At 32.7% G+C, this 26,782-nt stretch overlaps 1 protein-coding gene across 2 annotated transcripts; it reads left to right on the forward strand.

Moving 5' to 3' along the window:
• The first annotated feature begins 749 nt into the window (after positions 1-749).
• On the forward strand, positions 750-26,647 carry LOC127701474 (zinc finger protein ZFAT-like). 2 transcript variants are annotated; one of them, XM_052205345.1, is made up of 15 exons: positions 750-861; positions 11,316-11,476; positions 13,221-13,442; positions 15,370-15,462; positions 16,314-16,445; positions 17,289-17,807; positions 18,381-19,322; positions 20,080-20,631; positions 21,722-21,944; positions 22,524-22,639; positions 23,031-23,310; positions 23,741-24,068; positions 24,901-24,979; positions 25,514-25,593; positions 26,192-26,647. In XM_052205345.1, exons 2-15 carry the CDS (start codon positions 11,329-11,331, stop codon positions 26,465-26,467), a joined length of 3,990 nt encoding a protein of 1,329 aa, XP_052061305.1. In that variant the 5' UTR covers positions 750-861; positions 11,316-11,328; the 3' UTR covers positions 26,468-26,647. The 2 variants fall into 2 exon arrangements, with proteins under 2 accessions (XP_052061305.1, XP_052061306.1); XM_052205346.1 differs by lacking the exon at positions 750-861 and adding an exon at positions 932-1,046.
• Positions 26,648-26,782: the final 135 nt, after the last annotated feature.

Genomic DNA, 26,782 nt, shown 5'->3' on the forward strand with positions numbered 1-26,782 from the left:
CAACGTCGTTCTATAACGTTAAAGGTTATAGTTCCCGCCAAAATTCAATAATAAAGAGTATTTCCGTTTTAGCGGACTTAAAACATCGGTGACCCCCTTTTTTATTTATGCTTTTAAAATCTTCCCTGAAGCTGCAACTTTTGCAGAAGTTTGAAGGGAAAAACATTAGTAGATTTTTTTTTTTTTTCAAGAAAAATCTATTATAAATAGCAATTAAAAATGGCGGGAAATGTTCAAATGCCTTCAAAAATAAGGAAACCGAGACAAATAAATGTTCATAAGGTACAAGTTACATTTGACTGTTTTTGTTATTCCAGTTAAACATGTTTTTTCAATAAGTTTGTCTTTTTTAACAATTTAGAGCGGTATTTCTATATTTCGTTATAACGCGATTCTTTAAGTTTTGATGACGTCATATCTCGAAAACAACATCGGTGACCCCAATTTTTTTTCGCCTAAAATATCTTAATAAGTATGATCTGTCTACATGCAAAATTTCAATGAATTATTATTAGTAGTATAAATAGTATGATTTCCCTTTAAACAAGAAACTTATTTATAACCGTAAACACATCAATTTTGAGTGGGAAACTGAAACATTATAGAAACAATCTTTTCCATATTTTAAAACTTTAATTAACAGTGACAGTAACTTGTCTTGTGCTCTGTGGTTTGATGTTTTTTTTACATGCGTAATTGTACAGGAATGTAATAATCTGTCTTTTAATCAAACATGTTATGTAGCCGCCATTTGCCAGCCGCTATCCTTGTCACCTAGCAGGATTTTTTTATGTTTAAGTCACAGATGAGACAAGACAAATGAATATGTAAAACTCAATATTTCTACAAGAATAAAAACAGGTTATACACATTGAATAATTATAATAGATTCGCCAACAAAACAGCTAGCTCAGTTAACCACTTGTCAAAAATTACGAAAGCATGTTTTCGGATCCTGTGTATGTAAACAAGCAGACGAATCATCATGTGTTGCATTTTAAATCTAAAGTTGATTGACTTTTCATCGCTGAATTGTTTGAGAAAGAGTACGAATCATTGTAACTTAGTCGTCCCTATTGCCAAAATCGACAATAACCAGTTTCTGCTACAGTACTGAGTAGGGAGGTTAAATCCCCCTTAATTTCGGGCTTAAAGTTTTAACTGTTTACAAAATTAAAATTTTATTCAGGGTAACTTCTGAACCGGAGCTCATTGGTACTCTGCTTATTTCTATGGTTCATGCATTACCAAATAACAGGGCTGTCAAGTTTTCATAAGCAAATGCGTGAGATTTGGCAAAAATTGTAGATGAAAAGAGAAATACAATAGATCAAAGTAAATCCAACCAAATAAGCCTGAAAATGTAAACAATGAAATATTCAAACTACCAATACTAAATGCTGAGCTAGGGTTTATGGAGACAGAGTTTGTAAGTTGCTATACCATGCTGCATGCTGGCTGTTAAGATGGGGACGAAGTCAATCCCCAATTACGGTAGAAAATCATAAAAAAACAAAAAAATCAATCTTCTAATGAACTCAAAATCTGTTACTTTTTGTCAGACTTTTTTTAGTTTCCCGCATCTGCGCAGAAATCTCTTTCTTTCTTCTGGTCTCGTTTGTCACTAGACTTTGAGTAAAATATATATTTATCAGTCTAGTAAAATATAGGAAGAAGCACAATAACAATTTCATTTAAATTATTCTTTGATATTAAAAAAAAACGTTACGTGATGACTGATGATAGCGTGTCTTTGTTTACATTGAAAATGATGTCACAACAGGACCAATGTCGGAAACGCTTCCGTATTTCTGTTTCTTTTTTAACAGATTCTGAAGTTAAAATATGCTTGAATTAAAAAAACTAATGTATACAGACTTTGTCCCCTTTCACAGGTAACGCCTGCCTCATATTATTCCTCTTGCTTGATAAGTTCACTCGTTTCTAGTTATGTCAACAAATGCATGATTGAATGGAATGACTCTAGGACTGGGCTGGTCTCCACAAAATTTTTGACAGAAAAATCATCAGAGTAAAATTTTTGTTGTACATTTAGTTGCAATAGACAAGTTTTAATTTTTTCTTTTTATCAAAAAACTGCCTCAGTTAACTTGGAGACATTTAGGGGGAAATCATATCGTAGGATATTCTGAGGTAAAATTTGTATGGGAAAATGAACTAATTGGAAGATTGAGTATCAAAATTATTTCAGCTGTTCTTTACTTTTATTTTATTGACCAGTCTTGATGTGTTGTTTTCATGAATGACTTAAGCTTATGCTGGCTGACCTGAGGTCAATCGGCGTAAATGACATTATTAAACAATAGTGTATAACTAAACTATGACGTAATAACAGAAGCATTGTGACATAGGAAATGAACGGGAAAATACACGAAAATGAAAGTCATCTATGATAATTTTAATAAAAGAGCAGATCGACCCACCAATTACTAATTACCCTCGACCAACTGCACTGTAAATCTACTTGTATGTAATGAAATACAAATATTCAGCAGAATGACTATGCAACATTCCAAGCATCTGAAAATTATAACAATCACCTGGTTCCCTGATAAATTTTATGTGTATAAATTCGCTGTTGTCTTTATTCCATTCAATCATAGGCAGTATTTCTATATGTTTGCTTCAAAAGTTTTAAATGTTCTAACAAATTGTTAAAATTTTGTTCTTAATCAAATTTGATAAAATGAAAGGCTCGGCTATAAAGAAATTGATTGCAAATCTACTCAGCTAAAATTAAAATTTTTGCTCCATGCCTAAGCCAAGAGCCTATGTGCGTACTGAAAAGTAGCAAAGTAAAGACCCCTGGCTTGACATCACACCAATCCAATTGGATCTATGGTTCCAAATAAATGCGTGAGGCTATCAGGAAGCCTATGAGGCTATCAGAAAGCCTATGAGGCTATGTCTGAGGAAGCCTATGAGGTTATGAGGAAGCCTATAATGATGCTATGAGGAAGCCTAGTATGTGGCTATGAGGAAGCCAAGTAGTGTTGATGTTGAATTGGTGTTGGAATGAATTTGTATGAAATTTGACAGTTTATCCCCAGAAATTCTTGGGGGATGAGTGAAATTTTTGAAACAACCAGTGATAAAATTTCATAAATGTCCAAACATGATGGACTTGTTTCAGATGCTGAGGTTATTTATCTGATCCATGCCTAAACCAGCAGCCTATGTACATATGCGTACTGAAAAGTAGCAAAGTATAGACCCCTGGCTTGACATCACACCAATCCAACATAGCTCCTAAAAGTACTTTTTGCACTACTGGTTGCTGAGATCTACTGATATGAACTGGCGTTGGAATGAAATTTTTAAGCACTTTTGTAACATATACATATACAGAAAAATCAATAAGAATCTTATATAAACTGTGCTGAGATTGATTCCCCTGTCATGGCAATATTGAAGGTGTAAGGTTGGGGTTGGTGGGAGGTAAGTTTTTAGCTAAGCCACTTTTTGAGCAAAAATTATTCTTTTAACTGCTTAATCTGCATTGAAAAAACTGGACACTAAAGGCAGCATGTACTGGTTTACAATATACAACTACTTAAGGGCATCCGATACAGTTTCTCGATATAATGTCATTTTCATAATTTTGAAATATGTTGTAGGCCTTGGCAAGTTATAACAAAAAACACACAATAAAACATAGGTCACCGTGCTTGTTTTCGAGAAAATTGAGGCTGAAAATTGGGGATTTGTGCAATTTTGTAAAAAAGTTAGGCAATGTTATAAATTTTTTGGAGTAGATATTCTTCGTCGTAAATTAATAAGATTGGTTTCAATCTGAAGCTGTGATAAATGACAATAAGGAAAAAAATAAATCCCTACAAGAATGACTATATAATTATCCAAGCCTTGCTTGACATTGCGGACAAGATGCTCAAAGTGGCATATTTTTTAACCTAAAAATATGGAAATAGGGTAGTTCTGAAAATGTCATTTTTCACATTTTTCTACATTAACTGATTTTGTCATGCTTTCTCCAAATCTCAAATAAAAAATATATGTCACCGTGCTGGATTCGAAGATAAACGCAATTTATCCTAAAAATTGCGTCTCCCCTTGATAACCTCAACGTTAGCGCGAAAATGCACGACGTCGCTGGCAGACAATTTCGACGTCTCCTGCAAATTATCTCTGCAAGTTATCGGCGACATTTTTCAGATGCATAAATATTGCTTATAAAGAGCTACCTATAAATTGGTAATATTGTTTTCGGAAATAAAATCGTGAATCATAAATACCTCTCTCTGTTTGTGGTCCAAGTTAGAAACATCTCAAGTTATTACGGACTTGATATTTTTTACGGCTTTTAAAATTTAAAGACTCGCGGCAATTTAGAACTTGACATGCAGGTACATGTACTGTACACACTCGTGTATTGTTTTATACCATATGTTGACCTCTAGATGTTTTTGTTTTGTTTTGTTTGGTGGGCTGCTGTTTCATTATCATACCCCTTAAAATCCTTTATTCACGTTTTAAACACTTTTAAGAATTTAAATGTATTAATAAAATCAAACTTTTATTCGGGTCAATGATTACAGTTGAATAAAATTTGGAGGCTCCTACTGTTTTTAACCAGTTATAAAGTTCACTTGTACATACTTATTTTCACTAGATCACAGCACAAAGGTTACTTACCATTGCTTACATGAGGTCTTTTCCTGCAAACGGAACTTGTCAGAAAAAAAAAATCTTATAAAGCAGAATCTTCAATTTGCTAAAGGAGGCTTCTACCAGACAGAGAAATTGTACCATAATCATGAAATTTTTCAGAATTTTTCAGAATTTTTGATTTGGCAAAAACGGTTGAATTAATATCTGGAAGACTGAACATGTTACCTATACATCCTCCATAACTTTGGGTTTGTTTTTGTTTCTTTTTATTCTTCTCCCAACTCCCAAATTACGATTTTAAAGCAAGTCACTTCTTAAAGCATTCATAATCTTGTACTATTATATACTTTCTCCTCAGTATTTAATGCTTTTTTTTTGGGGGGGGGGTTATTGAATTTTTCAAGTGTACAATTCTTGCCAGATTTTTATAAAATTTATATCGTATGGACACGTTCGAAAATCAGTGCCTATCAACTATTTTTTAAAAGAGTTATGCCATTTGGAAATATTAATTATATTGGAAATTGCATTGTATTTGCTGTCAATCCGCCATTTTTCTAACATATTTGTAAAAAGTTTTGAAGAAAAAAAAAATTGGTTATTGCATTTTGTTGGATAAAATACGTGCAACGCGGAGGAAATTGGAACTTTGTTCTTTTATAAAAGTTGTATCATTGTAAATATTAGCGGCATACCATTATTTATTTAACATAATAAATGGAATAAATTGTTCCGTTACTTCTTCATGTACCTAAACTTTCGGTATTAGTTTTTAAAAAAATCATTGGTTTTCTGCGCTGTAATAAAATGTCAGAAAATCGGATTCAAATCAAAATTTGATCATGTATGATGAATGATAATAAAAATGATAATTGACATGCATTATATTAGCAACACCGAAAGGGTCAGTCGTCTTGAGATTGCTATATCCCTAGAAAGAGCAGTCTTTTGTGTTAATGGCGTATGTTTTATTTATGACGTAATCGTTAACTGGACGCGTCTGACCAGAACGAATAGTTCACTTTGTTTTGTGGCCAAGCCGAAAATTGTAAAAAAAAATATGAATAGGAGAGAAGTTAAGAGTGATATTAAAAAATAATTCAAATAGATTATTCCGAAATTAATATATCATTTTATTCCGTATATGACAAGGAAAAAAAAAAGAAAAAGTTTTGCTACAATATTTCAAAGTATCGTGGCAGAATTTATGGTAATTGGAAATTTTTATTTCTGTCACAAAACCCAAATCTCTCATTTCATAAAGAGCTCTTCAAAATTCGAACGAATGCTGCAGACTCAAATCACAATTTACATATCCACCCTTTCAGTGTAAAAATTATACAATACCTATAAAACTTTCTATGTCTTCTAAAATTAGATATTGTTTAAATTATGTCCTAAATTGTTAATTTTATCAAATCCGTTGAAATGTCACATTTGCCGTTTTTTGACGTTTCGGCGTATTTGTCAAGTGTCTAATGAAAAACAATAGGCATTTGCGGTCTTTTCTACGATATGAAAATTTATTTAAACGTGAAAAGATGTTTTTCAAGTGAAAGAAAAAAGAAATAAGTCGAAGTTTCAAGGGAAAATATTAAAAAAGAAAATAAACGCGAGCTTTTTAATTGTGTCTAGTCAAAATGTCACAAAACGCCGTTTTTTACAATTTTGTTACAAATATGATATGTCATATAATACAGTTTTGGCGGGGGAATTTTTGAAATTACAATAGCACAAAAAATACTATATATAAACATTTAAATATATATTTCAGAAATTTATTTGAATCCATTTTCGACTACATGTCGAAAGTATTAACGTCACAGTCAGCGACTACTTTTGTCAAGTCATAATGTCACATCATGCTTTTTTACTCGTTTTGACGTTACGTTCTGTATAACTTGACATGTAGTGCCCTACGTCGAAAATATCTCATGCAAAACCATAACTTTTTTTATAATTTTTTATATATATACTGTATCGGTTTACTTGTTCATAGTTGAGATTAGATTTCCTTTTGTATATGCAGATGGCAAATTGGGCACAGGCAGACTACACGAAATACGTCGGACCGTCGGACAAATCCGGTGAATAATGGATCGGTCTGGTAAAATTTTGTTGAATTCCGGTCCGAATGTCCGGTGTTATATTCTTCGTGAATTTTTTTAAAAACCCTACATTTTTCCCAATTTTGGGGGCAAAATTCCCAAACGATCTCAAAATTCATTCTCATCTTTATTATTCATGACAGCGATGTTTATTTTGTTCAACCGCTAGCTTTATGCCGAAAATCGCATACAAGTAATGTGTAAATCCGAGTAAAAATATATCTGACTGACAAAAACAACAATGGCTGCCATCAACCGGAAATAAACAATACCGGATCAGATTCCGGGAACGGATAAGGTCAATTTCCGGGTTTGCCGATCAAATACAATAGAAACATAAAAAAAATCCAAGCAGGTTCACAAAATACAGCTATGAAATATAAACACTAGAATTGAAAACCAAAAGATATATGAAAATGAAAGAAGATACAGGAAATATTTTATACAGAAACTCAAAATTTTTTGTTCACAAATAATTTTCATGTCAAAATCCAATAAAATGTGACATTACTTTTCTTTATCACTGAAATGCATTCAAGCAATTGTGCACAACTTTCATCAAAATACATGTATACACTCTTTGTCACATGATTTTGTTTTTGTGCATTTTGGAGAGGAGTAGGGCACAATAAGTCATAAGATTGTTGTATTTTGTCGGATAATATACAATTAGATGTAAAAAAAATTGGTCAGGTAAAATTTCATTCGGTCTGGTAAAGCTAGGTTGTTTACCAGACCGAATGTCCTGTAAAAATAAAATTCATTCGTGTAGTCTGCACAGGATGTTTGCGCTTTTTCACACATAACACGATAGGAATTTGCGCTTCAAACACTATTGACATTTACGCTTTAAATTTTGATTTTGATACACCTGTAGTAAATTGACTGGACATTTACGCTTTTTAACTTTAATATAAAAAAGAAGACGTGGTATGATTGCCAATGAGACAACTCTTCACAAGAGACCAAATGACACAGAAATTAACAACTATAGGTCACCGTACGGCCTTCAACAATGAACAAAGCCCATACCGCATAGTCAGCTATAAAAGGCCACGAAATGACAATGTAAAACAATTCAAACGAGAAAACTAACGGCCTAATTTATGTACAAAAAACAAATATGTAACACATAAACAAACGACAACCACTGAATTACACGCTCCTGACTTGGGACAGGCACATACATACAGAATGTGGCAGGGTTAAACTTGTTAGCGGGATCCAAACCCTCCCCCTAACCTGGGACTTAATCGTCTACATTTTAATGAGATACGTAAATAAATTCAACTTGTATTTGTCGTTAGCTAGTTAACATTGACACAGTCTTAAACATAAAAGTATAAGATTATAGAGACAGGTACGGTAAAAAATGTCTATGTCACAATGGTTTTTTATCATTGTACAACAGTTTATAACATTAAAATTCGATATATTAATGAACAGGCGTCTCAGTCAAGAATTGAGAAATACAGACAAGAATATATATTTGAAATGAGGGCGAAATACCAGTCAGGACAACTTTCAAGAGCAAAATTGTTCAAACACGAATGTGATATGGAAAGACTATTTAACTTTTAACCATAAAAAAACTTTTGTAAAAGCGCAAATGTCCTTTACAAAAAGCGCAAATGTCCTATACAAAAAGCGCAAATGTCCACATTTAAAAAGCGCAAATGTCCTATATGAATTGAAGGCCAAATTTCCATTAAAAAAAGCGCAAATGTGATATGAAAAAGCGCAAACGTCCCGCGCCGGGCAAGAAATAAGATTAAATTATGTTTGTTGTTGTAAATTTTGAATTTGCTTTCAACAATAGTCATACTCAACCTTTAATACAGGTAATGAAATAAACGCTTCAACTAATAACATTTTTATCCAGAAACTATCAAAAGCGGATACAAGAAAGCAGCAGTAAAGACAGTGGTTTAAAAAAAATAAAAATATCCTGTTACAATCAAAAGAAAGAGAAAATATCTTTGCTTCAAGGTGATACTGTATTAATAAATATAATTTATCTGCACTTTAAGAAATATGTGCTGCTTTTGCTTTTCGGTTCTATACGTAGCAAGTCAAGCAAACAGCTCATACAAATTATGTGGTGAGCTGCACGAAATGAAATTTTTACGACGCTATGATCCGTTATTTGTACAATGCATGAAAAATAACGTCAAATTAACGTTACCAAAACTAACACCAACACCGTACGCGACGTCTATACGATATTTTGTTGAAGATCTCACAGAAAAATGAGGAACAACAGAAACAGTAATGTGTTTAATTTCTAATAATTTTATTAAACTTTTATCCTGTTAGAATCAAATGCACTAATCTTAATGGTGTAGAAGTTAGCATGCATGAGAAACATAAATTGGTGCATCGATTGTACAATATATCGTTCTAATTAGGGAAAATTACAGGCATAACGTCCCGCAGAAAGTGACGTTTTGTGGGAATTCGAACGCTTAACGTCGCGCAAAGAGTTAACTCCCTTGAAACTGTATTGGATGCCCTTAATGGGATATTCCTAAATGTGAGGAGCTAAACTACACCAAAGTTTATGTGCAAACAAACAAAGGATAAAAGAAAGCCAGATGCCACAAGTGGTCACTAATTAACAACACATGTATATTTGTAATGGAACTGATGTAATTAAACCACCCTGCTAAGAACACCTGATAAATTCACATGTAGCTGATTAAGATATGATAATAAATCTGCTTCTTCTCAATAGTAAAGAAAACAAAAAATCCTGGGAAAATCCTAAAATAATGACTACTGAGTGTAATGGAAATCAAACTATGTATAAACATAACTTATATAACATATAAGTAACTAGCTCGGCTATAAAGAAATTGATTGCAGCCAACAGGAAATAACTTGAACACTCTTACTAAAAGATGAATCACATTACCAATTATAAAATATAAGGGTGTTCTGAAATACAACGTAAAGAGGCTTTGCACCAAAATTCCTACAGAACATGCAGAATAGGACAGGGCTATAGGGGTAATTTCAGTAAAAAATCTGTTGTCTTCAACGCAAACCTATTTCTTGAATGAAATATATACCTGGTTTACCTTATTTGGAAATCAGAAGCTTTCATATATCTTTCATTAAAGTCCAAATGTAGCCCATCTTTTGCAATAATCAAAACATAGGGTCATGTTGCATTTTGGGCCCTTCACCAGCCTTGTTTACATTTACACACTATAGATTCACACTGAACTCCTACACTGACCCTATTACATTTCAACCCTGTAGTAAAAAATTCAGTGCATTAAGCATTCTATTTTTTTATGCCCCCGCCGTAGCGGTGGGGGCATTAAGTTTTACCCTTGTCCGTCTGTACGTACGTACGTACGTACGTACGTCCGTCCGTACGTCCCAAAATTGGTTTCCGTTCTCTAACTTGAGTTGCCTCAACCAAATGTTATGAAACTTATACACAATGCTTATTTTCACAAAACACAGATCAAGTTTGAATTTTGGTGGCGTCACTTTAACCGTTCTAGAGTTATGCCCCTTTATAAATGGAAAAATTGCAAAATTTTTAGTTTCCGTTCTCTAACTTAAGTTTGCCTCAACCAAATGTTATGAAACTTATACACAAGGCTTATTACCTACAAAACACAGATCAAGTATGAATTTTGGTAGCGTCACTTTAACCGTTCTAGAGTTATGCCCCTTTATAATTTAAACCTAATTTTGATCCATCTTATAAAAAATATTTATTACAAAGAGTATCTACCAATCAGTGAAGCACAGGACTGCAGTGTTATCCAGAAAGCTCTCCCCAAATGGGCGGTCCTTGATGATATATATTTATTTACTAAATTTATCCCTTTCAAGAAATATCAATATATTGCATTTATACATGTATAAGTTCTATCATTCATTGTCCAATTAAGGACTATATAATTAATTATTTTATCTTTGAATCGAGAAGAATCTTCAATGTAAATGTAGTATAATCCTTTACATATTGCACATAAAAAAAAAAATCCCAGTCATGACGGTAAAGTTGATTAAAAGGAGATATAGAGTATACATAAAAAAGACCGGCACCTTATAACACAAAAAATCAATAGACATTGATAGGTCAATATTGAGTCTTCAACAATAGACAAATATTTATTCATTTTATATATCAAGCTCTTAAAAGCCTGGAGTTGAGAGGACTTTAGAATAAATTTAAAACTTAAAAGAGACTATGATGTCATTATCAAAGATCTACCTAAACACATCAAATTCCTTTAAGGACAAAAACATTTACTGGTAGGTACTGACATAAGTTAAAACAACACTGATGATATTCTGGATGGGACAGGCATAAAGATCATAATTTAGCAGGATGAAAACTGGTTTTTTTTTTATCTCAACTCTCCCTCTTTTAATCTTCATCAGTTGAATAACTAAAGGTACTAAGAAAATAAAAGAAACTACATGTACAATAGAAACATCAGAAAAAAAGTTCTTCCAGTAACTCTATAATACCATTACAGTTAACAAGGTCTTCATGCAGCTTTGCAAATGGTTTTCTTTTTCTTTTTTCAGATAGCATAGAACTATGCCAATGGATACCTTTATATGTGGAACCTGTCAGGTGACCTTTAATGAAATTGATTCTTTTATACTTCACAAGAAAGACTGCCAAGGGAATCAAGGCCAGCTTACAGATGTGATTGAAGCAAATTTACCTCAAGAATTTCCTACTAGTAAGAAATAATCTAAATTTAGATATACCGTTGAATCATACAATAATTAACTTTGCTTCAGCTCATGTTCAATTTGCTTTTTCCATCAGTTTACCCATAGTCATTTAAGTTTTTCTCTCTTATTTTGGTACAAATATCCTTTTATCTTCATTTCCAATTTAGGATAAATTGATAGAAACAACTTGTCTCCTAGAAATGTTTGGCAAGGTGTACAAGATAGAATGTGTGATCCCCAACAGTAGACTAATGGACATAGCGAAATCCTACTAAGTTGCATTTTAGAACAATGATTCATAACTCTATAGTTTGTGTATATGAGAGAAGATACATTGTATTCTCCTCACGAAACATGGAATGAGTTGATGTCTCATCGATAGATGGCACTTGCTAAACGGCATTTGAGGGAACATGAACGGTGGAATTAACACACTCACCACCTTCTGTCACTAGGTTGGAGATCATGCGTATATACAAAACTTAGTGGGCAACCACCCAAGGAGATGAGAATGCACAGGAACTGTCAGTGAAGTACGGCAATACCACCAGTATGTTATCTGTGTAGATTGCACAGGCCGAGTTACTATCCGTAACCGCCAGCACCTTTGAAAGTTCACTCCTTTACAAAGCACCCAAACACAAGGTACTTTGATGGCTCCCACTACAGTACATCACCAGGAAGTAATCTTGGAATCTCCAACTCCTTCTAAGACGACACTGCTACAGGTGCCCCAGATGTTTGTACCGTCATCGCCACCAAGAAACCAAAATCAACCAGCCACATTGAGTGAAACACCTACCACAACCCCAACTCTGAAACAGGCAACTTAGACTATTCAACAGCCTCCACAACTAGATTTGGACCAGTTATACCACCACAGCCCTGAACCAGATGAGCCTGCTATTACTTGGATCCCACATGATCTATCCCTTCTTCAGCCACACAATAAAGCTGGGGAAAAGGAGCTATTGACACCACACATACCCAGCCGCCGCAATACAACAGAATAGAACAATGCTGAATCAGAAACTGATCAATGAACTATATTTAGACATTACTAAATGATTGTAGAGACTTTTTATTGGAAAAATTGTGATAGGACTACATGCATTTAGTTTTATCTGTGTTCAGAAGACTAACAGAACATTCCTTAAGATGGACTTATTTTTCTTATAGACCAGTTTTAATTTGTTTTAATTTATTTTCTTATAGACCAGTTTTAATTTGTTTTAATTTATTTTCTTATAGACCAGTTTTAATTTGTTTTAAGTTTTCTTTGTATTGTAAAAAACTTGTCCCCTGCAGAAGAGGAGATAACTACCAGTAATCATTTAATAATGTACTGTGTATATATACATGTATATATACATTTCAGGTATCAGTCATCATTATAATTAAAGATATAAACCTAGGAAGACGTTGACTCTCAATTATACACTTACTGTCAAAAAAACTATTCAGTTGATTATATGTTCAGATTAAATTCATTCATGTAAAAATTTCATTTATTAAATGGACTTGAATGAATTGAAGCATCGTTAAAACCTCAAACTAAAAACATTTTTTCTAGGTATTTTTTAGTTCTGTAACTGAATCATACACAGACTAAATTTTGACTTGTTACTAAGTTGACCGAAGAAGGTTACCCCAAGCATTACCATGGGACATTGTTTGTGTATGTTTTTTTAGTTTGAACTTGATGTACTTGAAAAATGCAATTTGTATACACTATTGTTTCTTTTCTAGTAACTGAAGTAGACAATGCAGCCACCCTTGTGAATGAATCCACTGGAGAACAGACGGTAATAATCATACAGCCTGGAACAGACCAAGATGAAATAACACAAAGGTTAATGGATGGTACCTTCACGCTGACAGATCTACAGAATGCGACTTTCTCAACATTTGATTCTAATTCTACTAATTCTGTATTAGAATTACCACCTGCTCAGGCAAAGCCATACACAGGTATTATATGTTCAAATTTTTCTCAAAATTTTTAGATAGATTTATCTTATATATGATTTTAGAATCACAAAATTGATTTTACAGTTACTAAGTAGTATCAAATGTATTGTAATGTTAGAAATATTTGATCTGACTATATCAAGATATTATCAAGATTATCATATTTGACATAGTTTTGTCACTGTAAGCTCCAAAACAATCTCGAAATGTTTTTTATCATGAAAAATGAAAAACAGGATACATCACTATTTTAGCTTTAATATAGATTTTTATGCCCCACCTAGGGGCATTATGTTTTTCAATCTGTGCATCCGTTTGTTCATCTGTCCCGCTTCAGGTTAAAGTTTTTGGTCAAGGTAGTTTTTGATGAAGTTGAAGTCCAATCAACTTGAAAATTAGTACACATGTTCCCTATGATATGATCTTTCTAATTTTAATGCCAAATTAGAGTTTTGACCCCAATTTCACGGTCCACTGAACATAGAAAATGATAGTGTGAGTGGGGCATCCGTGTACTGTGGACACATTCTTGTTTTTATACGACCGCAAACAAATATTTCTGTCGTATATTGGTACGACGGCGGCGGTGTCGTCGTCTGAAGACACATTGGTTTTCGCACTCTAACTTTAGTTTAAGTGAATGGATCTCTATAAGATTTTACCATAAGGTTCAATACCACAAAAGGAAGGTTGGGATTGATTTTGGGGGTTATGGTACCAACAGTTAAGGAATTAGGGGCCAAAAACAAGCATTTTTGTAACTTCCAGACATAACTTGTGTGTTAGTGTATGGATCTCTCAGACATTGTACCACAAGGTTCCATATTACAAAGGGAATGCTGGGATTGATTTTGGGGGTAATTGCCTCAAAATTTTAGGAATTAGGGGCAAAAAAAGGGGCCAAAAATAAGCATTTTTCTAGTTTCCAGACAATAACTTGTGTTCAAGTGTATGGATCTCTCTGAAATTGTACTGCAAGGTTCCATACCACAAAGGGAAGGCTGGGATTGAGTTTTGGGGTGAGGAATCATAAGGGGGTTTAAAAAATTGGGGGGGGGGGGGGGATTTTTTTTTTCTTTAAAATTTTCCATTTTAAATTGGTTATTTCTGATTTATATATAAAAGCAAATAATAATGATATGGCTTGAATAGGTAAATTAAATTTTTTTTAGTTCTTAGACCACATTCATTCTGTGTCAGAAACCTATGCTGTGTCAAATATTTATTCACAATCCAAATTCAGAGCTGTATCAAGCTTGAATTTTGTGTCCATACTTGCCCCAACTGTTCAGGGTTCGACCTCTGCGGTCGTATCAAGCTGCGCCCAGTGGAGCATTGTATTAGACATTGTTAGATAAGTATGTAATGCAAAAAATATTTTAGGTGTACTATATGTGTTGTATATAAGAGTACATTCTAACTTAGAAGTCATAGAAAGGGTTTCTTGACTTAAGAAAAAAATTATGTACAATTTAACACATTACTTGGAATTAATTTGTGTTCCTATCAAGAATTACAAATTTGGAAAGAAATTGGCTCATTTGAATGATAGTTTGTATTATCATCTATCCTTTGCAGGCTAAATTTAGAGGAATTTCCAAAATAAATTTTATTAATGCCTGAAATTACTGCAGTAGATATTTTAGTTGAAATGACAATGTTCATGATCCTGTAATACAAAGTATGTCTTTGGATCTTTATTTATCACTGAGGTTGTGAGTTGGAAGCCCTCACATGGCAGATGCTTTTGACTCCTATCTTAATTGACAAGGATTGCCAGTTTTCCTACTGAAGGTCAGTGATTCTATACCGGCACTCTGGCTTTCTCAGCCATTGAAAAGGGGTCACCACAATAAAGCCATTAGTGCCGAAAGTGGCATTAAAACACAAACAATCAATCAATCAATGGATCTTTATCTTTATATAGGAAAGAAGCGAGGAAGACCAAAGAAATCAGAGACATCAAAACCTACAGCAGACCTACCCGTAGAAAAAGAAAAATCAACTTCTCCAGAAAGAGGTTTGCTTATAGAGGGCGATTTTAACTAATATGAATTGTTTATATTGGCTAAAAATTGATTTAAGTATATAGGGGATAATACGGATAGTACTTATTAATCATTACATTGTCATGGATGTAAGAATTCATCAAATTTATAAACCTGACTAGGTCCAACCAAAGACTTCAAATTTATAAACCTGGCTAGGTCCAACCAAAGACTTCAAATTTATAAACCTGGCTAGGTCCAACCAAAGACTTCAAATTTATAAACCGGTCTAGGTCCAACCAAAGACTTCAAATTTATAAACCTGGCTAGGTCCAACCAAAGACTTCAAATTTATAAACCTGTCTAGGTCCAACCAAAGACTTCAAATTTATAAACCTGTCTAGGTCCAACCAAAGACTTAAAATTCATAAACCCGGCTAGGTCCAACCAAAGACTTCAAATTGGTATTTGCTGATCAAAACTGGTCTGCTTAGAGTTGGAATATTTTGTCTCTGTAGGATGACATATCTTGTGAACAAGCGTGTTAAAATTTTGTATGAGCGTGATGTACTAGTATGATGCAGCATTCATATTCCTATCACATGAATATGTTTTCTTCCAGATTTGCACGTAACATTTGCCACTGGAAACTAAACACCAATGCATCATCATTAAAAATTAGATGCAAATGCAAAACCCATAGACTGATCGACTAAAAATAGTCACTCATAGTTTATCAGTCAATTTCCAGAAAACAAAACCAGAACTACTGTGACTTTAATTTTCACATTTTAATTTCAACAATAAGTGCTTAAGTTTACAGCCAATTTGAGCCAAAATTGCTCAGATTAAAATGTTCACATAGATTTTTCCTATATTTCAGGTGCTGATGGCAGATTAACTTGTAGACGTTGTAAGAGAAAATTCACTAAAGAGAGATTTTTTAACACACACAAGTGCATGGGATCATCTGATTATGTAGACATTACAAAGAAACAAGCTATTGGAGATTCAGGTCAGTTTTACTTTTAACTTTCATTTTGGTTAATCATGTAGGACTAGCAGTATTATATTGCATTGTTGTTTTATAAAATAAAATCATATTTTCTATTATCTATTCTTTGTGCTGATAAAAAAACATTTCTAAAGATTATTATGATGAAAAGGTTTGTATTAAAACTATTTTTTTTAAATGAAATTATTACATTTATAAAATACATGTAACTCAAAATAATAAAAGTTTCTCAGATACCAAATATAAAAAGAAGATGTGGTATGATTGCCAATGAGACAACTCTCCACAATAGACCAAATGACACAGAAATTAACAACTATAGGTCACCGTAAGGCCTTCAACAATGAGTAAAACCCATACCGCATAGTCAGCTATAAAAGGCCCTGAAATGACAAATGTAAATCAATTCAAACGAGAAAACTAACGGCCTGATTTATGTACAAAATCATGAACGAAACAAATATGATATACAGCAACAAACGACAACCACTGAATTACAGGCTCCTGACTCGGGACAGGCACATACAGAATGTGGCGGAGTTAAAGCCTATTTCCCAAGTTATAATGTACATGTATCAATGTCCAATTCCATGCCGAAGTATGTTATATTTAGACAATTGAGTAATCAGTCGTTCAAACTCGTTCTGTCTATACTGAATGTTTAGCAATCATTACTGAGCATCTTTTTGTCTAAAGTTGATGAATTTCAAAACGTTATTGATACTATGCTAAAATGTTTGATGTTTAAACATTTGGTGATATTGATTCATATATTTTGTTCTATTTTACTGATAAAGTTCAATTATTTAAGAAGTAATTTTTTGTTTTTGTTTTTCTTTTCAGGACCTGATGAATCAGACAATGATGATGATAGAGACGAGGATGTCAAAGTTACGGAGATGGCTATAGATGTCAGTAGTGACAGTACAGAAGATGAAGATTTTGACGTTATGGTTGACCGTCAAAAACCAAGAAAAAAACGTAAATTGAACAGAACTACAAATGTAGTTCAAGTTAAAACAGATCCAGATGTTGAAAATGTATATGCAGACAAACCAACTTCTGTTATTGAAGATATACCTGTCTTCAAAAATGAGGATGATAAACGACAATTTGAAGCAAATTTAAATGTTGATCTCAGCTGTGTGGACCATTTGTTTGTTGAGACTAGGATAGAACAAGAACTGAATGAGAAAGTACCTATTCTATCGAGGATCAATTCTACAATGTTGTCATTGTATACCTGTACTGTGTGTAATAAGATCTTCAAGACATTATCCCACATGAGACTACACTGTCTCATTCATACTGACCTTAAACCATTTGTATGTACCAAGTGTAATTATTCTACAAATTCTAAAGGTAATTATATGTGTAACACAAAAATGTTTTATATTTGAAGTTATTTGGTTATTGCTTTACTGTAGCTATATAGTATGATGATCTTTTACGAAATTTAAGGGCATCTTTAACCCCATTATGGAAAGGTTTTATGCACAATTACTATGCTGGTATTGGTTTCTGTTTAATTTCTACATGGAAAATTGTCTTTGAATTTTTATGCTCCATATAGGATAGTAGGGGCCATAATGTTTTCTAGTGTGTTCTAACTGTCCATTAGTCTGTCCTGTATCATGGGTAAAGGTTAGGTAAAAAAGGTAGTTTCTTATGAAGCTGTGGTCGCATCAACTTTAAACTCAGTACACATGTTTATGATGTAAACTTAAAATATATGCCAAACTAGGGTTTGACTCACAGTTTGCTGAACATGGAAATCTGATAGTATGAGGGGTGCATAGTGTTCTATGGACACATATTTCATGAAGTTATAGTATACTTCACTCTTTTATCCTGCTGATAAGATATGATCACTTGATATTTGTTTTGATTGATAAAAGAATAACTGGGCATATATATCTTGATTCTGTATTGCAGGTAATCTCTATACTCACATGAGAAAACACACAGGACAGTTTTATAAATGTAGAAATTGTGATTTTAAGTCTGTCAACAAAACTCATTTATTAGAGCATGAAGCAACACATTCCGGCCAGAAAGCTAAGTGTGATATATGTAAGAGGGATTACAATACCGTCAAATCTCTTATCAACCATGTCCGAAAGTATCATATAGGTACACAGAGAGGAAAGACTTACTTGGATACTTTCTTGTCAGGCAGGAAAAACACTGGAACAACCATCATTCACCAGTGTCATGTTTGTAATCGGAAATTTAAGAAAAAGATTGACAGAGATCGACATTTATTCATACACGACATAAAAGATCTACCAAACATACAAAGTTGCCTTCTTTGTGATTACACTGCTAGTCGTAGAATTTATCTCGAAAAACATTTCCTGAAACATAGAATTCTGTACAAATGTAGTGAATGCAGTGAAGTGTTTCTTAGTTCTGTTAGACTGAGTGATCACTTGTCCAGTGTTCATGTAAAGGAGGAAGTGGAAGGTCTTAAGTGGGAGGAATTGTTTGAAAAGAGTATTGAAAACAGCATGTATTTGCCAGAACCTGATGACTCGTATGGACCTGATGAAAAGGAATTTGTAAATCTTCCACCAGAATTGTCAATAGTAGAGGTGGCAAAAAATACAGAATACATATCTCCAGATTCCAGTAAAAGGTTGGAAGAAGAACAAGCTGCTGAAGTCATAGCAAATTTACAGGTTAATGCCTCAGGGGAGGTAACTGTTACTAAGTTACAAACTGAAACAACTGATGAGGGAATGAAAATAGTTCTAGATAAGACTTCTGGTTTACAGGTACCTCCAACTAAAGTTCAGAGAGAGACCAATGCTGAAGTTGTTAAATATGATTCTTCTGTTGGGTCGATTGAAAACGAATTTACACCTAATGTTATAGGTAATACTAGCTACCATACTTCTATATTTATAATTATGGTAAATTCAGAAATTAATATGCATTTAACAATGCAAATGTGACAGGGTTCAGATTGAATTTTTTTTTTATTTGCATTTTTAGTCTCATCATGCATATTTCTGAGATGAATAAATAACTGTTGTATTTCAACCCCCTTTTGAAGATTTGCATTAGTTTTCTGAATTTACAATAAATATGTTGAATATTAATATATGACAAAATCATACAATATGCATAACATGAATGAAAACTAATTTAGAACTCTTTTTATTCTGACCTTCTTTGGTTAAAAGACTGGTCGACACAAATAATGCGTGTAGCTTGTGAACTATATGAAAAAGGAGATGTGGTATGATTGCCAATGATCAACTATCGACCAGACACCAAATGATGTAGATGTTAGTATGTAAAAAATTCGCCTCAGCGTGTTAGTCTAGTACAAGGCAGGTTTTATATTCATATTACATTGACCTGTTCTCGTATTGAATTTGTATAATTTTTGCCACTGAACATTAAACAGCCATCCATCATCATCAAGCCAAGACAATCAATGAGTTACTTTTGAGGGTCACCATCAAATATTTTATAAATATATAAGCTCCTTTTGTATAATGAGATGTCTAGGTTAAACAAATCTTTTAATAGCAAAAATTTATAGTTTTGTTTGCTGTAATGAGAGATTAAAAAAGATTCACTGCAGTTATGAATTATATATATGTTTCTTTATTTCTTGTTTCAGTGAAGGATGACAATATAGTGATAAATAATGATGTTACAACTGAGACATGTACTACACCTGAAACCAATGTTCTATCTGAAGGATTGATAGAAAGAAATCATCTAGGACTGGATATCAGTTCTGATAAAGATCTAGATGGAAGTACTAGCAGTCCTAGTAAAGATTTAAATTTAGATCTTGTCCTTGATGTTTCTGATGAAGCTTCCAAAACAGAGGGTGACAAAATCAATAATGTTGACCCTGACCAGGGAAACAGTATGGATGCTGAGGTCGATAATATAGAAACTGACCAGGGGAATAATGAAGATGGTGAGGTTGATAATATCAGTATTGACCCAGATGAATTTGAATGTGAGGAGGAAGATGAGGTCAATAAAAACCTGAGTAAAACGGAAAAGCTGGAGAAATTAATAGATCGTTTAGGATACAGTTCGATGAACATGCAGATCTTCCATAAAATGAGAGAAACATTTGGACATGAAGAGTGTGAATTCTGTGGAAAGCTGTTTTATAATAAAAATGATTTTGATAACCACATGAGAACACATACAGGTTTGTTAAACATTCCATGATGATTGCCACACCTAAATGTACCTTTCCTTATGTCTTGCATGGAAATTGGATTTTACACAGCACTTATATACGCGTATTTAATTTTGATTCTTCTTTATTGAATAAGAAAGCAACTAGTTTTGACCTTGTCCATTATGCCCACTGTATGACTAATAATAGCAATCCAACTTCATACTTCAAAATAGAAAATTTTAAGTTGTTATAGTGATAGGCTGTAATTATTAAAAAGAAAGATATGATATTTTTTAGTTAAATGCAGTTTTTTAAGTCAACTAAAGCTTTTTTAAAGTACACTAGACTCATTTTTTCATGTATACCATATACATAGATTAAACATAGAATTTTGTAGATATTTACTTCATAATCATACTGATTTTTGTGTAAAAGAGATACCAAAGAGATATTCAAACTCATAAGACGAAAAGAAACTGACAATGCCATGGCAAAAAATAAAAATCAATGAAAAATGTTAAAGTCAAATAATGGGTTCCAAATTCATAAAACATTTTCAAAAATTTCTGATGAGATCTAACACGCTGGCAAAGAAATGGATCAGTCTACTGCAGAAATTGTGCATTATGGGAAAGTCATTGATTAATTGAAGTATCAGTAGGACAAAAGTAATATTTCTAAAAAAACATTTTTTTGGAGAAGTCATTAGAAGAAATACATTGCATCTTATGTGTAATTTATATACCTGTAGAATAGCTGATATGAATAAGATACACATAGGGTGATCAGCTAAAATCACTCTTGCTGGTGATTATTCAGTGAATGCTGGTGATTGTTGGTGTTTCAGTCTGAAATACTGTATGTTAATTATGTATGTAAATTAGAGTGTTATAACTTCTAATCACTAGCAATTACTCTGTTTCACAGTGAGTCACTTAAAACCAATAAAACTGATTTTTAACTGGATCAAACAAATTATAATACACACACACACACACACTTGTATCATACATCATTTTTTGGACTTGTTGGTGAGAAACCATTTGCTTGTTGTGTGCAATGTATATGATAAATTCACACACCTATATCGTACATGTACTTTCTTTGACTTTTGTAGGTGAGAAACCATTTGCTTGTATAACATGTGGATTTAAGGCAGCTACAAAGGAGGAATTAAACAGTCACAAGGAACAGGAACACAGAGCCATTGTATATCCTTGTAAAGACTGTGAATATGTGGCCGTTAGTAGGTCACAGCTCTGGAACCATAGCATACAACATAAAGGTCTAGGGGAGGCCATGGGGTTAGAATGTCCTCTCTGTCAACAGAAACTTGACAAGTAAGTTGAATCAGTTATATAATTGTTCAACCAGATGGTTTAAAACATTATTTCCTACTTCCCACTAAAAAGTATCAAAGGTATATAACAAAAATATAGGGCGTGTCTTTGGTTTTTTTTGTATTTTAATGTTCATAGTTTGTAGAGGTATCATTTGTTCTTTGGTTATTGAAAATATGGATATCATTTGGTATTCATGGTTTAGATTAATCACAAAATCCACAAAAAATGATACAACATGGATAAAAGCTCTTTAAAAGAAATTATATATCAGACCACTTTCAAATACTAAAAACTTTTCCCCAAATATACAAATAAAATTTGTTGACCAGCATCAGGTCATCCCTGGTTTATGAACATGCATATAAGTCTTTTGAAATATAGTGTCGGACAAGAACAATATATTAAAAAGACGAAAAATCATAATTTAAGACCAAATAATTGTGCAAACATAAATAAAAGATCAGAGAAACATCTTTGTGAATAACTAATCTATTTGAAATGTTTCCATAGAGGTAGTCATTAATTCCTTTAGAAAATTTTGGTTTTATCAATGTGAAAATGTTCATTTTTTTTTAGCATGAGAAAATTTAAGTTACATGTAGCAGAAAAACATCCTGACATGACCGAAGAAGATAATTGTAAAATTGCCAGTCTCAACAAGGTCAAGATGCACAAAGTTCAGGGAAAATTAGGTAAGTACAATACATTGTATGGAAAAAAGAAAGGTTACTTTTTAAGATATGATATTGAGAAAACCTATGTTCAATTTAGTAATGGTTATATTTTATAATAGAATATAAAGTTTGAAAGGTGTCATTTAAATAAGCTAAAATATATTTATGACACTTGGGGAAGGATTTTTGCAACTTTGTGTTACCTACTTTTTATACCATGTAAATTTCAAAAGGACTGTTTTAAGCATTTAATTGCTGTTAATTTGACAACTTCCAAATAATTAAAACTAAAGTAAAATCTAAGTCAAATATTTTTCTAGTGAGTTTATAAGATAGAGATTTGAGACAATTTTTTTATGATTTTTTAGCAAACTGAATTATGTCCATATATTTATCTTTTTTGTTTCAGGAAGAAGATCATATAAATGTCCTTACTGTGAAAAAGTTTTCTTCCGAGCCAATTCTGAGTTACAGAAACACATCTGGATCCATGAGGGTATTAAGCCCTACAAGTGTCCTCTCTGTCCACATTCCTGCCGTAGTAAGAACAACCTACAGGCACACATGTTACGTCACACAGATGAAAAACCTTACACATGTAATGAGTGTGGTAAACCGTACAAATCCAAGACAGCGCTACGGTGGCATGTGAGATCTCATACAGATGGAAAAATGTTTAAATGCATGAAGTAAGTGCTTATGAGTGGAAAATTATGTAGATGTGTTTTGTTTGTTTGTATTTTAGCCTTATCAACACTATCTTAAGGTAATCATCTTCAATTTTTTTAGGGTTTTTAGCAGAAGACTTTTACAGTAAGAATCCCTTTATGAACCCTGGTATTTGTATATACTTTAGCAGAAAACTTTTACAGTAAGAATCCCTTTATGAACCCTGGTATTTGTATATACTTTAGCAGAAAACTTTTACAGTAAGAATCCCTTTATGAACCCTGGTATGTGTATATACTTATGGAAAGGGTTTTAAACAATATTAAGCATTTCAACCTATTTTTTCATAAAACCTATTTTTGCAAATAAGATTAAATCCAGTTTAATTTACGAAAAAAAAATTTAAAATTTGAAATATTTTAAAATATGAATACTAAATTCTGATTTCAGATGTAATTATGAAGCCACACAAAGAAGTCACTTAAAAAGACATATGGAGACTCATGATGTTATAAAACGGTATGGATGTCAACATTGTGACTATTCTGCCAACACTATTGGTTACATGAAAATACATTATACCAGATCTCACAAAGGGGAACAGTTTGTGTTCAAGGAGTCAGAATCACCAGCAAAGAGTGATTCCCAGTTATACAGGTGTCTCAGCTGCGATTATCTTTTTGGTAATTTGTCAGACCTGAAGAGACATTTGAAGATTCGCCATCATCTCCAGTTCCAACAGATTCAGGGAATTGATCAAAACTCTTCTGAAGTTCAGGTGAGAGAATTGAGTAATTTTAAAGTTCAAATGAGAGTACTCTATTATTTTTGAAGGACACATTTTATGTTAAGTCAATCAGACAGTTGATAACATATACTGTAGGCCAACTTATCTTTTTGGATACTTCATTTCTTACTATGCCTTTCTAGCCAACTTTGCTGCAATTTATTTTCGCAATTAGCTAATTTTCTTGATGTATTAAAGGAGAATTCCAAGCTTTACAGATGATTTATACTGTTATTTTTTTTTTTTACAACTCTTGAAAATAAATTGATCACAAGAATTATTTGGTTTACAGTAGTAGGACATTGATTTTGACAAAATATATCTCAATAAATTTATTATTCAATTGATGTTTTGATACCTTTAAACTCTCTAGCTCTTTACATTGGGTTTTGTTTCCTCCTTGGTATCTCCCCCCTTTTTAAATTTTTGATCATCATTATAGACAAGTTGCATAAATTGTTCAACAGCTCTTTCATTTAAACAAAAACATTTAGCATTTATTTTATTGGTTCTCCTAGATTGAACTTCTTTAATGTTAAAAACACACAAATATGTTTCAAACTGTGATTGACTGAATTGATGGTTTGAATGCTGCATACTATAGCAGAAGCTTCATATTTGAATGAACACAGATCAAAAACAGTAAAGAACTCTTTAAAGTAGTACACAAGTTTGTTATAAAATACAGAAATAGCTCTAAACTGCACTTAAACTGAGCATTCAGTGATGTTTTGTGAATGGCTAGTTCCTATCTATTCAGATGATGTCTAGTGTACATCTACCTCTTTTTAGCTCTTCAAATGAATAATGTATTCTTCTACAGGTGATACAGTGTGATAGTGCTAATGTTGAAGTTGAGGAATCTATTTCCAATGATATAACACAGCCTATACAGACTGCTGGTAAGTTAGTTACCTTTTATTTAACTCCCGAGTCCATCTGTCCATTCAGTGAAATTTTTGTTGCATTTTTCTCAGGAACTAAAAATCAGAGCTTTCTGATTTTTTGTATCAAGCTTCATGGCCTGTGTGATGCTTGTTTATACCTATTGCTTAACTGCCTGTTTACTGAATACATATATATTCTTACGCTTAATTGACATGTAAGAATTTTTCATCACATTTTTCTTAAGAGCTACTGATCATACCCCTCTGAAATTTGGTTGTAAAGCTTCTTAAGAGTATGCTATATAGTGTGGTGGATTTTCACAACCATTGCTCATGAACTCCTGTTTACTGAATACTTATATATTCTTACACTTAATGTTCATGACAATATATGAATTTTTTTACTTTGAAACTACAAATCAGAGCATCCAGAAATGTGAGCATGCTATATTGTGTAATTTAGGAGAATCCCATTATATGAAACCCATAACAGGCCAAAATGACCTTATTTTGAAGATTTCTCTAATTAGTGTTTGTTTTATTTTTAAGATACCCCAATAGATTTATTAGACGAGAAAACAGCATCAGCAGTAAATATCCTACAACAAATTATCAGTATGCAAAATCAAGTAAGTACAATATCAACATTTCTGGTCTAGTTGTCTAGTTTGATTGGAGTAGATAGATTGAAGTAGGTGATTAACCATGATTCAGGCTGCTGCTGCATGCTGCAACTGATTTGACATCACATGTATTATTTTGCCTCTTGTCCAAATGTTACAAAAAAACATCCTTGTTTAGATTTTTAGAAAACCAGTGACTTAAATTTTGCTGATTTAATATTAGCTGTATATTCATTAGCATTAATTTTTTCAGGTTTCATATTTAATATTTTCATTAAGTACTGTTTTTAATTGGTACCTATAAGAAGACAGGATATATGTTAGTGCTTATAAAAAAAACCTGTCTAAACAAGGAAATTACAAATAAATGAAAAGAATAATGCTTTTTATTGTTCTTTGTTTTGTCGCTTGCTGAAAGGTATTCTTTCCTCAACTAAACACATCATAGCTTCCATATCTTTTTAGGTACTTTGAAAGAAGTTATAACCAGTACATTTTGAAAATAAATACTTTCAGATGACAATATTACAGCTGTAAACTTAGTACTTGACATTTTTGCAGAATAGTACATTTGAAAATGAATGCATAACTACTTATATTTTAGGGTGCTATAGCTCCCCAGCAGTTTACTGTACAGTCAGATGATGGTCAGATTTTGTCTGTTAACCCTGGCTCCATTATTGTCCAGGATGGACAGGAAGTTGTGGTTTCCAATGGCAACACGGATGGTAACCAACAGTATGTTATTCAGTACGTCACTCCACAGGATGGGGTTGTAGATGATACAAACATGGTGGAAGTACAAACTGTACAGAGTCATCCATTACAGGAGATAGAAATTGAACCTTCACCTTTGGACGTGGATGTTAATGCTCTCTGATGAATTATATGAAAGTGCTTTGTTTAATTGAATTTGTATAAAAAAAAATAGTTCCCAATTGTTGCTGAGTAAACAAGTTCTTCCTGAACTTTTAAGCTTTGTATAGTATTTATTCTGTTGAATAATTTTAAGTATGAAAATAAATATAAATCTTAATACGGATTTGGAAATGCAAACTTACAGATTCTTGATTTTCTGCTATCTATTTTATATCTTTTGTTATGAATAAAAGGAGATGTAGAGTTTATGTGAATGAGACATCAGTGGTTGATGATCAACCAAATGACAATGGTAACCAAAAGACATCTAGAGGGC

The sequence above is a fragment of the Mytilus californianus genome, unplaced genomic scaffold (genome assembly GCF_021869535.1).
Source record: "Mytilus californianus isolate M0D057914Y unplaced genomic scaffold, xbMytCali1.0.p SCAF_5, whole genome shotgun sequence".
NCBI classification, from domain to species: Eukaryota; Metazoa; Mollusca; class Bivalvia; order Mytilida; family Mytilidae; genus Mytilus; species Mytilus californianus.